The following is a 13370-nucleotide window of genomic DNA, read 5'->3' on the forward strand; positions in this document are numbered from 1 at the left end:
TACTAACTTTTTCCAATTGGAAAGTAGTAAGAATGTGTGATAATGTTGGTTTTCCCCACACTTTAAGAATTTTTCGACATTTCTTTCAGGAAAACTGAAGTTTCCCATCAGGATAAATGTAATTTTCCCATTCAAAATACTGCAGCAAAAACATTTCCTATTTTTTCACCAGCTTTCTACAACATGATCAGAAGGCAGTTAACTGGTCTATGTGAAAATAACTTGATTGTGGTCAGTCTAGTTCTTAGTGGACACGTTCATCATATTGAAATCATTATCACAACTAATACTACAAGGCACTTTTGCTTAGGCTCAGAAATGAACTAATTAAGAACTTGAATAATTCTGTCCCTGCTAGAGGTGGATGATAGAGGGCTTTTAATCTCCAGGGTTATCATTCTGGAACCATTTAGGAGCAGTACATTCAATGCCTCCTCAGTTGTGAGGGGGGAGTGCAGTTTATAACATCCCTGAAATGGATTCAGCATACTCCCATCCACGCAACCAGAGGCTCTATCAACTCCCTCTTCCTGTCTTCCTCCTTTTGGGTGATCTGCTCCCAGGAGGAGAGAAATCCTATAGCAGGGCTTTGCTCTTTCTTGAGTATGGAAACTGCAGTTTCAGTTAGCCCTTATGCCCACAGGAGGGCATTCTTCTTAGTCTCCACCTACTGAATGACTACATAAATGGGGAGGGGGTAGGGAAGGGGTGGAGGGTGTGATTTGGGGTCTCAATCTTATTCAAAAAGCCAGAGACTGAGAATTTTTTTAAGACTATGTAATAATCAATTTTAAAAATTTTAAATGGAACTAAAAATTGATTAAAAAGGAACTTTCTATCTGTCAGAGAGGTTGTAGCCATGTTCATGCACTGGTGAGACTTACTGGATTACCTTATGTAAATGCATTAATTCGTGTCTGAATAGCAACCACATAATGTAGAAAAGGTAGTTCTAGAGGGTTCAAGTTAATCAGATGCTGGCCTCTTATTACCACTTCAGAGGAGCAATATTCACCCAGAAAAGTTTGCCTGGCATGTTTTATCGTTTTCAGCATGAAACTAGACAACCAGCTCACCTTTGGGAATCACCATTTCCATACACCCAGACAACACTGGCATACACCTATAGAAAGTTCTGGTGCTGTGAAGCTATATTTCACTTTCTATCTTTGTTATTTTGTATTTCTTTATGGTACACTGCCAGATTGTCATTAATATCAACATATGTTATACATACCTATAACAACATATTGGAGACTAGATTTTAAAAACATTTTTAGCATCTCATCATTTCTAGCCAATGATAAAAATCTATATTATCAGCCACTGCAAGGCCAGGAACACTTAGCAACACTCCCAGGCTGCCAGGATAAATTAGCTCTGAGTAATAATTCCTGTTCAATGTCCTGTGCTAAAATCCTAATGAACAACTGTACCATCTGGATTATAACAACAAACTCAGTTTGTTAACGAAAAGTAAAGGAGGTATACAGGGATCTGAGCTGTGACTAGTATAGTATGTTGATCATTGTGACAACAATGTGACTTACATTGGAAGTGTGTTTACAGATGAAGCTACTGTAGCAGGGAAGAAAGATTTCTCTTGATAATATTTTAATTAACTGATTATTACTGTTACTGTTATTTATAAACACATCTCTTCTACTCCATCTTCAACATTCAACCCTTCTCCATATTCCTACGCTTGTTATATGTCTCTGTGTGTGTATTCTATTATACATATACTTATGCCAGTGTATCACTAGTAAGAAAGGTAAGGTTTCCTAGTGTTGGAATCTCACTGTAAAGGGGAACTTGATTTGTAGGTCTATGAAAAATAGCAAATTACCTAGTTAGGGGAAATAGGAAGAATGACTACTAAAAAGCCAGAAGCCTTTTTGTCAATTATAATTGTAATATTCTAATGTGCGGGTGTTAGTATTTCTACTATTCTTTTAGTGTTCTAGAAAAAAATATGGAATTTAAATTCAGAGGCCCTTTTCATAAAAGGTATGCAGCTGATAGAACTTGGGACTTCAACAAAAAATTGCTTTCAGGTTGAGTGAGATGCAAGAATTCAGAACATTACTCATCTTTTGTCTTATAGTCCTTATTTAAAAATGGCCTCTTCCTTACTACACAATCTGACTAACAATAAAAAATGCCACTTCAAGATATTTTCAACCAAATGACTGAAATCTACAGGAAGAATAATTCATTTTGACAGTTTATCTTTTTACCCAGTGGGGGCCTTCACTCAAGTGTGGCCATGAAAGCAATTGCCAAGTTGATGAAGATTGAAGCCTTTATCAGTCAATGCCAAACAAGTCAGAAAAGACAGGAGGATACCAATATCACCGCCACACAAGTATCTACCCTTTAAAGGAAAACAAAAGTAAGCCTACATATAGTAATCATAGTATATGGATTTTTTAAAAACACAATCCACACTTAGCAGTGTTCTATAGGACAGAATGTTTAAATAGAACTACTTGTAACCCCCTATTTTCAGATGTTTATAACACAGCCATAAAAATCCATTAGATCTGAAGCTTGGCATAACGCTTCTCAGTCAGCCCTGAAGTAGATTTATGTTAAAGTATAAGCTATAAAATAATGGCTTTGGTCATTTTTAAATTACAGAGAGTAGGCAGAGCAATAGCTTCACCTCCTCCTCCTCCCTCACCACATAAAACAAAAATAAAAAAAGATTTTCTGTATTCCAGTGATTAATTTTTTTTGTCCTGTTTGTGGCACAATTCATAGCATCATAGAAGATTAGGGTTGGAAGGGACCTCAGGAGGTCATTTAGTCCAACCCCCTGCTCAAAGCAGGGCCAACCTCAACTAAATCATCTCAGCCAGGGCTTTATCAAGCTGGGCCTTAAAAACCTCTAAGGATGGAGATTCCACCACCTCCCTAAATAACCCATTCCAGAGCTTCACCACCCTACTAGTGACATAGTTTTTTCCTAATATCCAACACAGACCACCCCCACTGCCACTCTGCTTCACTGCTGATGCAAAGTAAAAGCAGACCCAGGTAAACTTGAGACCATTGCTCCTTGTTTTGTCATTTGCCACCACTGAGAACAGCCAAGCTCCATTGTCTTTGGAACCCTCCTACCGGTAGTTGAAGGCTGATATCAAATCCCCCCCTCACTCTTCTCTTCTGTAGACTAAATGAGACCAGTTCCCACCGCCTCTCCTCATAAATCATGTGCCGCAGCCCCCTAATAATTTTCATTGCCTCCTCTGGACTCTCTCCAATTTGTCCACATCCTTTCTGTAGTGGGGGGACCAAAACTGGACGCAGTACTCCAGATGAGGCCTCACCAGTGCCGAATAGAGGGGAATAATCACTTCCCTCAATCTGCTGGCAATGCTCTGACAAATGCAGCCCAATATGCAGCTAGCCTTCTTGGCAACCAGGGCACACTGTTGACTCATATCCAGCTTCTCGTCCACTGTAATCCCCAGGTCCTTTTCTGCAGAACTGCCACTTAGCCAGCGGTCCCCCAGCCTGTGGCGGTGCATGGGATTCTTCCGTCCTAAGTGCAGGACTCTGCCCTTGTCCTTGTTGAACCTCATCAGATTTCTTTTGGCCCAATCCTCCAATTTGTCTAGGTCACTCTGGATCCTATTCCTACCCTCCAGTGTATCTACCTCTCTCCCCAGCTTAGTGTCATCCGTGAACTTGCTGAGGGTGCAATCCATCCCATCATCCAGATCATTAATGAAGATGTTGAACAAAACCGGCCCCAGGACAGACCCCGGGGGCACCCTGCTTGATACCGGCTGCCAACTAGACATTGAGCCTTTAATCATTACCCGTTGAGCACAAAGATTTAGCCAGCCTTCTATCCACCTTATAGTCCATTCATTCAAGCCATACTTTTTTAACTTGCTGGCAAGAATACTGTGGGAGACTGTACCAAAAGCTTTGCTATAGTCAAGATATATCACATCCACCGCTTTCCCCATATCCACAAAGCCAGTTATCTCATCACAGAAGGCAATCAGGTTGGTCAGGCATGACTTGCCCTTGGTGAATCCATGTTGACTGTTCCCGATCACCTTCCTCTCCTCAGAGGTGAAAGTAAGCCAGTACGCCCCGGTACGGCATACCGTTAAGAGCCGGTGCACCGTACCAGGACTGGCTTTCAGAGAAGGCAATTTAAAGCCCTGGGGTAGTGGAGGTGGGGCTGCAGTGGGGATTTAAAGGGCCCCAGAGCTCCAGCCACCGCTACTGCCCCGGGGCCCTTTAAATCTCTGCCTGAGCCCTGCTGCCTGAGCCCTGGGATAGCAGCGGCGGGGCTCCATCGGGGATTTAAAGGGCCCCAGAGCTCCAGCCACCGCTACTGCCCGAGGGCCCTGGCGGTGGCAGCCAGGAGCCTCCAGGGCTCCTCAGTGATTTAAAGGGCCCGGGGCTCTGCTGAGGTAGCGGCAGCTGGAGCCCGGGGCCCTTTAAATCGCCCCCAAGCCTCCCAGCCGCCTCTGCAGCTGGTAGCTCGGGGGTGATTTAAAGGGCCCTGGGCTCTGCTGAGGTAGCGGCACCTGGAGCCCGGGGCCCTTTAAATCGCCCCCGAGCCTCCCAGCCGCCTCTGCAGCTGGTAGCTCGGGGGTGATTTAAAGGGCCCTGGGCTCCCAGCTGCCACTACCACAGCTGGAGCCCTAGCCCTTTAAATCAAGATTTAAAGGGCCCGGGGATTTAAGGCCCTGCCTCTTCTGGTTGAGGCCCTGCCTCTTCCAGTTGAGGCCACGCCCCTGCTCAGGACTCTGGCATACCGGTAAGTCCTCTAACTTACTTTCACCCCTGCCTCTCCTCCAAGTGCTTCAAAACAGATTCCTTGAGGACCTGCTCAATGATTTTTCCAGGAACTGAGGTGAAGTATGTAGTTACCCGGATTCTCCTTATTCCCTCTTTTAAAGATGGCCACTATATTTGTCTTTTTCCAATCATCCGGGACCCCCGCCGATCACCATGAATTTTCAAAGATAATGGCCAATGGCTCTGCAATCACATCAGCCAACTCCCTCAGCACCCTCAGATGCATTAGATCGGCCCCATGGACTTGTGAACATCCAGCTTTTCTAAATAGTCCTGAACCTGTTCTTTCACAACTGTGGGCTGCCCCATTCAATAGAAGCTGGAAAGCACAAACTGGTGAGGTATGTCTGTAACCTACATCATGTTTGGATTGGCAGTGTCTATTGCTGCTGCAAAAAGATTAGCAGAGTGTAAACACAGTTTTCTTTGTTTGCAGATGGATTTTGAAGTATTTTGTAGTTGTAGTACTATTTGGAATAGGTGGGTCTTTTAAAAACAGTGATATATAAGACCAGCCATACAGGGTCAGACCGAAGGTCTGTCTATCCCATTATCCTGTCTTCCAACAGTGGCCAATGCCTGGTGCCCAGAGGGAATGAACAGAACAGGTAATCATCAAATGACCCATCCCTTGTCACCCATTCCCAGCTTCTGGCGAACAGAGGCTAGGGACACCATCCCTGCCCATCCTGGCTAATAGTCATTGATAGACCTATCCTCCATGAACGTATCTAGTTCCTTTTTGAACCCTGTTATAGTCTTGGCCTTCACAACATCCTCTAACAAGGAGTTCCACAAGTTGACTGTGCATTGTGTGAAAAAATACTTCCTTTTGTTTGTTTTAAACCTGCTGCCTATTAATTACATTGGTGACCCGTAGTTTGTGTGTTATGAGAAGGAGTAAATAATACTTCCCTATTTACTTTCCCCACACCAGTCATGATTTTATAGACCTCTATCATATTCCCCCTTAGTCATCTCTTTCCAAGCTGGAAAGTCCCAGTCTTATTAATCTCTCCTCATATTGCAATTGTTCCATATCCCTAATAATTTTAGTTGCCCTTTCCTGAACCTTTTCCAATTCTGATACATCTTTTTATTTAGAGGGATATATAGAGAGGGAATATGATATTTTTTGTCTTATTATCTCTCTCTCTCTTAATGATTCCCAACATTCTGTTTGCTTTTTTGACTGCTCTGAAAACATCCACTCAATGTGTAGGAGCATATTATATTCATATATTCATTTATTTATTATATTCATATTCATTTATGAATATGTTCAATAGGACTGGGCCCAGTACTAACCCTTGGGGGACATCACTATTTACCTCTCCCCATTCTGAAAACTGACCATTTTTTCCTACCTTATGTTTCCTATCTTTCACCAGTTACCAATCCATGAGAGGGCCATTCCTTTTTATCCCATGACAGAGTACTTTGTTTAGGAGGCTTTTGTGAGGGACCTTGTCAAAGGCTTTCTGAAAATCTAAGTACACTATTTCCACTGGATCCCCCTTGTGCACATTCTTGTTGACCTCCTCAAAGAATTTTACTAGATTGGTGAGGCATGATTTCCCTTTACAAACACCATGTTGACTTTTCCCCAACAAAGTATGTTTATCTATGTGTGTGACAATTTTGTTCTTTACTATAATTTCAACCAGTTTGCCCGATACTGAAGTCAGGTTTACTAGCCTGTAATTGCCAGGATCACCTCTGGAACCCCTTTTTAAAAACTGGCATCACATTAACTATCCTCCAGTCATTTGGTGCAGAAGCTGATTTAAATGATGGGTTGCAAGCTACAGTCAGTAGTCCTGCAATTTCATATTTGAGTTCCTTCAGAACTCTTCGGTGAATACCATCTGGTCCTGGTGACTTATTACTGTTTAGTTTATCAATTTGTTCCAAAACATCCTCTAATGACACCTCAATCTGGGACAGTTCCTCAAATTTGTCACCTAAAAAGAATTGCTGAAGTTTGGGGAATCTCCCTCTCATCCTCAGACGTGAAGATTGCTGCAAAGAATTAATTTAGTTCTGTGCAATGGCCTTATCATCCTTGAGTTCTCCTTCAGCATCTCAATTGTCCAGTGGCTCTACTGGTTGTTTAGCAGGCTTCCTGATTCTGATGTACTTTAAAAAATTGTTCCTATTACTTTTTGAGTGTTTGACTAGTTGTTCTTCAATTCTTTTTTGGCCTTCCTAATTACAGTTTTACACTCCTTTCTATTTTCCTCACTAGGATTTAACTTCTACTTTTCAAAGGATGCCTTTTTGTCTCTCACTGCTTCTCTTACTTTGTTGCTTAGCCAGGGTAGCATTGTTTTGGTTCTCTTACTATGTTTTTTAATTTGGGTATACATTTAAGTTGAGCCTCTATTACGGTGTCTTTAAAAAGTTTCCATGCAGCTTGCAGGGATTTTACTTTTGGCCCTATACCTTTCAATTTCTGTGTAACTAACTTCCTCATTTTTGTGTAGTCCCCCTTTTTTAAATTAAATGCTATAGTGTTGGACTGTTGTGGTGCTTTCCCCGCTACAGGGATGTTAAATTTAATTATATTATCGTCATTATTACCAAGTGGTCAAGCTATAATCACTTCTTGGACCAGATCCTGTGCTCCAATTAGGACTAAATCAATAATTGCCTTCCTCTTGTGGGTTCCAGGACTAGCCGCTTCAAGAAGCAGTCACTTAAAGGGTCTCTGCACCCCTTCCTGAGGTGACATGTACCCAGTCAATAGGGGGATAGTTGAAATCCCCCATTATTATTGAGTTGTTTATTTTTATAGCCCCTCTAGTCTCCCTGAGTATTTCACAGTCTCTATCACCATCCTGGTCAGGTGGTTGGTAATATATCCCTGTACACATGAAGCCTTACATCATATTCTGCAAAAATTCATTTGACTCCCTTTCCCCCCAATGTTTTTCTATTACTAAATTATTTTTCTTTCCTCCAGTTTACAGTGTAAAGGCCTGATTTCACAATCATTTCATCCCAGTGTAATTCCACTGATTTCAGAGGAGTTATTTATTTACACTGGTAAATGAGATCACCATCCATCTATAAACCAGTGTGTAGAAGCACCAGTTTGGGACAAAAAACAAAAATACAAGTAACCCCCCCCCGCCCCGCCCAAAAGTCTCAGCTATCTTCACATCCTTTTCTTCAGGGGTTAGATTTATTTCCAAAAATCACACACTTTAAAACCAGAACAAATCAACTCAGACTATGAAGGGGTATATTCAAATCTATTAAAAATAGAATTAAAATGGTTTTCCATCTCTAGAACATACATATTTCTTGTGTGCTAACAAGGAAAATGAGGCTGTTTGAAAGTCCAAAAAGCATACATCTTATTTCCTTTTCTTTTTCAGAATATCTGCTGTCACTTTAAAATTCTGTTAGAATACTACTGAAAAAGAAATGGACAAAGCATTTATTTCCTGGAAGCTGTGTAAAATTGTAAAAGACAAATTATATAAGCACCCTCAGTTTCACAGCAACTAACAATTAGCAGGGTGAATTGATTTAAATCAGAGCAATTTAAGTTGCTGATTTTAATCATGATTTAAATCAGTGGGAAACCTTGATTTAAATAATTGATCTTATTAATGTTTTGCACCTGTACTTTTTAGTTATTTTCTTTAAAAAAAGGTTGGTTTTCATTGATTGGTAACCATTGAATCATGTTGGTTTGCAACCAAATATAGGCTGCACACTATATTTGATGAGGTTTTTTTTTTTGCTAAGCTGGAGGATACACTGTATCTAAGCAATTCTACAGATAAGCTTACATTTATTCAAATTCTTAATGTGTATCATTCACCATTTTGTAACATACTTATTTACTAGATTTTTTTTTTTTACCTGTGATTTGTGCTAAGCTCTGTTTGGATGGGGATTCAAATTCAGTTGAAAATGCATAGAACAGCATTTTATTTTTATCTCAAATGTGCTGGATACATAAAACCAGTTTATTCATTTTTGCATTTAAAATTCACTGATTTATTAAACAAATGAAGCATTATCTGAAGTAAATTAATTGAGCTGATTATTTCTGGTTACCATGTCCTTTAAGATTTTCAATCTAGAAGATCTCACCCTCTCACCCCTTGTTTTTATTCATATTCATTGGAGGAGGAAAACAAGCTTTTCTGCTTCTTCAGCTCCCAATCTGTTTCTTAACTTTGAATAAACTAGTCATTGAACTGAACTAGTTGAATAAAATGAAATTAAGATATTCTCTCTTCACCTGCAGCAGAGACTACTGTTGTTAAAAGCTGGCTTAGCACTTCCACAAACTCTGGTTCTAGATGCTTAACCAGAGACTGCCACAACATCAGTGGTTTGGCTTTCTTTAAAACTTGGCAACAAATATTTACTAATTATTTTTGTATTTTATTTAAATGATTTTAATAGATTATAATTGGTTTAGGGCTTAACATATATCTTCAATTTCAAATAATTTTTAAGAGATAAACCTTTATTTAATTTAAATGAAAAAAAATCTGTTTTTATTTTTTTCTTTTTGTAGAGAAAAGTATCGGTTTTTATCTACCCTGGCAACTGAGCTAAATGCATGCAGAAAGTCACAGCCATTTCCATTAGGGGCCAAGATAGCTGTGTTATGCTGGGCATTGCTCCCTTTCCTTATTTCACTAGGAAACAGGAAGAAGGGAAATGTTTTTAAGCAGGTAGCAATAAAAATAAACATACGTAAGTGCTTAAAAGACCTGGGTTCAGAGTAAGCATCTGCCTTAATTATAAACTTACTTTGTGCCAAAACCCACGTTATTCTAGCAAAACCCACGTTATTCTAGCTTTTGTATTTATTACATGCACATGTGTGTGGGGATGTGCACCATTATCTTCCTCTGAGGAACTAAGTGCTCTCAGGAAAGCTTCATATTACAGCCAAGTTCCAAGAGACTGCTCATCCACAGCATACTGGATCTCAAGATTCAATTCATTCACCTTGGGCATAAAATTGCTTGTTTCTCTAAGGTGCCTGCACATTGATTTAGTCCCTTTAAATCATCTGTATTTTTCCTCTTGTGGCCTGACACTAACTGGTTCTTTTATTCCGTTTAGGAAACAGAAGTAAATCTTTATGGACTGTTCAAATTTACACTTTTCCAGTGCAATGAACTGCAATGTACCCAATAGTTTGTTTACTCAGGAAGTAGAATTCCACAGGTATCCATTATTTATTTTTCATTTTCGACAAAATGGTCCTACCTAAAACTCTACACACTTGTACAAATTATTTACCACATCACATTAAAATCTATTATGACCAATGACCACATCAAAACCCTGCTAAAAATTCTACAGTTCCCAACTCAAACCATCCCTCAGGAAAAGATTGGAGAAATAAGTAAGGTGTGCAGGAGCCCGAAGGTTAACACATTTTGGCTCTGTTGAACTAACAGGGATCTTTATTTCTCTTTTTAATTTAGTAAAATTTGGATTTATATTATAGTCACCCAGTGGCAAGCCAGAACAACAAAAACTATATTATAAAAGAGATAACCTCCACTCCTCAGACTTCCCCGAAAACTTCATACTGTAGTGGAGTGGAGTTATTTGTGAAGTCCTACAAAATGGAGTCTCCTCACAGCTTCACAAATAACTCTGCTGCCAGCAGGATTCTGAGTGCAATCTCCTGGGGACTTCTGTATTTCTCAGATACCTCACAGTAGTTAGAATAGGATTTTAAAAGTTTGACTCAAAACCAAGATAACTTTTGCAGATTTTTCTCTGAAACAGTTAAGTGTTCGAATAAACCAGAATCAACTATATGACATTACCTTCTCCAGCTACATCTCTAATAGTAATAACCTATCCAAGCAGACATAAGGGCCACATGGAGGCCCTATGAACCACATGGCCTTTAGGAAAAGGGAGCCCCCCACCCCCCAATCATTGTGTGCTTTCAGAATCTGCAGTTCTAAACTCTCCTGGTTGCTGTCAATGGTTACTCCCTTACTTACCTGTCAATAATGGCACACATATCAATGCTGACATTGGCAAAGCTTCCCAGTTTGCCTTGCTCCACTGCATGCAAATCTACCAGTTGATCATCCACGTGAATAAACTGCATGCATCCTTGAAATGAGAGCTGGAGCAGGGAACGATCCGAGTCATTTGTTTGTGTAAGGAACCCTGTGGAGCAGAGAAAGCAAAAGCATTGTTAATTTCAGTGGAGGTCACTCCCTACTAAAACTCAAAGCTGCACTTTTCCTGTTACCAAAGACAGTGTCCTGGCCATGTGGGAAGAAAGACAAAATGCAAGGGATGTAGTTTAATTAAGTTGCAACTCTATTGACTCATCTGGGAATTGTCCAGTAATAACTTGTACAGTGCAGGTCATGATTCCTTCCCTAATTGTTTCCATTTGGAGGGCTGCCTTTAGCCTTAGACAGCTGGTCCCCAGCCTGTTGCTGGGACCCAACCACCCTCTCCTGCTCTGAGGGTTAAAGGGCTGGGGAAAGAGAGTTTTATCTTCTCTGTACCAAATATAGGAACCCTAACCCTATTCCCCAGTTTCTTAAGGGGATGCCTTCCTCCTAAGTCCACTTCCAACTCTGATTTCTTAGGGAACCTGACCCCCTATGGAATGAGTACCTCCACTAGACACGTCACCTGCAAAAGTGTCATATCTTGAACCATGGTACCACCTGTCTGACCTAACCAGGTCCCTGAGCAGCTCTGAAACCCACCCCAATCTGGTCAATCTGGCAGTAAAGCAAATAAAGGTCTTCCTAATTCCCAAAAGTTGCCTAGTGCAATGCCAACAGCAGCCCCAAACCCTAAATCTTATGCTAATCACAGTGAGAATGCAGGTGTGAGAGGGGGTTCAAGTTGGAGGGTCAAGGTTTATATACACTCCTCCAGGTGCATTGGGCCAATAGCTTACCTGAGCCTTACTGACTCACACACCTTGCCTGTTCCTGACCATCTCCCTTCTCTGAACCCCACAGGGCAAGGACACTAAAAGGGCCACTCCCCACCCTGCAACAATCCACACAAAGCCTTTGAGGTTGCAATGGTTGCATTGTGAAAGTAGTTCCTTTTTTCATCAAAGTTGAGCCTACTTGACAGCCTGTGATACAGCAAAAATATATTTTTACAGGGAAAATTGTTCCTTTGGGTATGACAATAGAATGTGGAGGAAGCAACTGCTCATGACTGCAGTTGTATTTTATTTCATGAGGGAAAAAGGTAATTATTACAGGGCAACTTCATATTTCCTAAACATACATTTTAACAGACAGGATCAACTGAACAATACCTAATGAAGGCATTAGAAAATATTCTATACATTCTTGAAGAAATAAAGACCCAGATATTCAGCTGATGTAAATCAATGTCATTCCATTTACTTCAGAGGAGCTATGCTTATTACACCAGCTGAGGATTTGGCCCCCTGTGGTTTTCTTCTCCTTTTCACCCAATACTACTTATGACAGCCTCAGAAAGCCCGAACACAGTCCAGATTAGTCCAATCAAGTTGCCATCCTCACCTCTCTGTTCCCCCCCTTCCTCCCTATCCATGTACAGAAATGAAACACTGGTAGAAAGTTTCAATTCTGTGTTTTCCACTTTTTAAAATATTTTACATGCCAAATGGTCAATTTTCAACTTTTTCATTAAACCCACAATAGCTGTGAAAATTACACAGCTCTAGTCATGTTCTCCTATTGATCAAAGAACATTGTATATATAATCTCTTGGAGGTGTGAGGGTGGTGGCTATCATGGATTGAATTCTTGTCAGATTTCCTTGTTCATAGTACAAGTTCATATCTGTTCCTCTCTAAAAAGTATTATGTGTATCAGAGATATACAGTAATATGATGAAGCCTTGAAAGATACCCAGAGATCAACACTCTAAATATTTGATCATTTTACCCCTTCACCTAGTTCTGTTCTTAAAGGGAAAAAAAAACAACCACCAAGTTTTTTTTTCTCTGCAGAAGGAGCTATAGAATAATGATGATTGCTTTATACTTTGTAGCACTTTCTATCAGGGATCTCAAAGCACGATAGATAACTCATCAAGCCTCAAACATCCAAATGTCATTACTATAATTAACCTTATTTTACAGATGGCAATAACACAAGACAGATAAAATAAGAGACTGTTCCAACATTGCATTGCAAAACAGTGGCAGAGGTGGAAATAGAACCTTGAATTATTCATTTCTAGTCTCAAACTCCCATAGCTCCACCTCGTTTCTTCTCTTTACTATATCTGTGTAATTGAGGATGTGTTGTCCATTTTGTTTTTTATTTTGTTCATGGTCAAAATGAAGATAAAAATAGTTGTGCTGAATAAGAGAGAGAAATGTGTACAACCCTGTTTGCTTACAATGTTGCTTACAATGTGCTTACAAAGGTCTGCTTACAATGTTCAGATACTGCTCCAACAGGAACCAATGATACAATTTCAAACAACTAAAATGATTGGACTAATTCCTATGATGCATCATAGAATCTAGAGATGGAAAAAGGTAAGGCATCCTGTCT

General features: G+C 40.2%; 1 protein-coding gene across 6 annotated transcripts in view; it reads right to left on the reverse strand.

Annotated features, from left to right (window-relative positions):
* Positions 1-13370, reverse strand: part of CNTNAP2 (contactin associated protein 2) — a 1669434-nt gene that overhangs the window by 603743 nt on the left and 1052321 nt on the right. For all 6 annotated transcript variants that reach the window (XM_073332778.2, XM_078851686.1, XM_073332785.2 and 3 more), the window contains exon 10: positions 10833-11004. In XM_073332778.2, the coding sequence (XP_073188879.1) occupies positions 10833-11004 (172 nt within the window). The remainder of the gene's footprint in view (positions 1-10832; positions 11005-13370) is intronic.

The sequence above is a fragment of the Lepidochelys kempii genome, chromosome 2, assembly GCF_965140285.1.
Source record: "Lepidochelys kempii isolate rLepKem1 chromosome 2, rLepKem1.hap1, whole genome shotgun sequence".
NCBI lineage: Eukaryota > Metazoa > Chordata > Testudines > Cheloniidae > Lepidochelys > Lepidochelys kempii.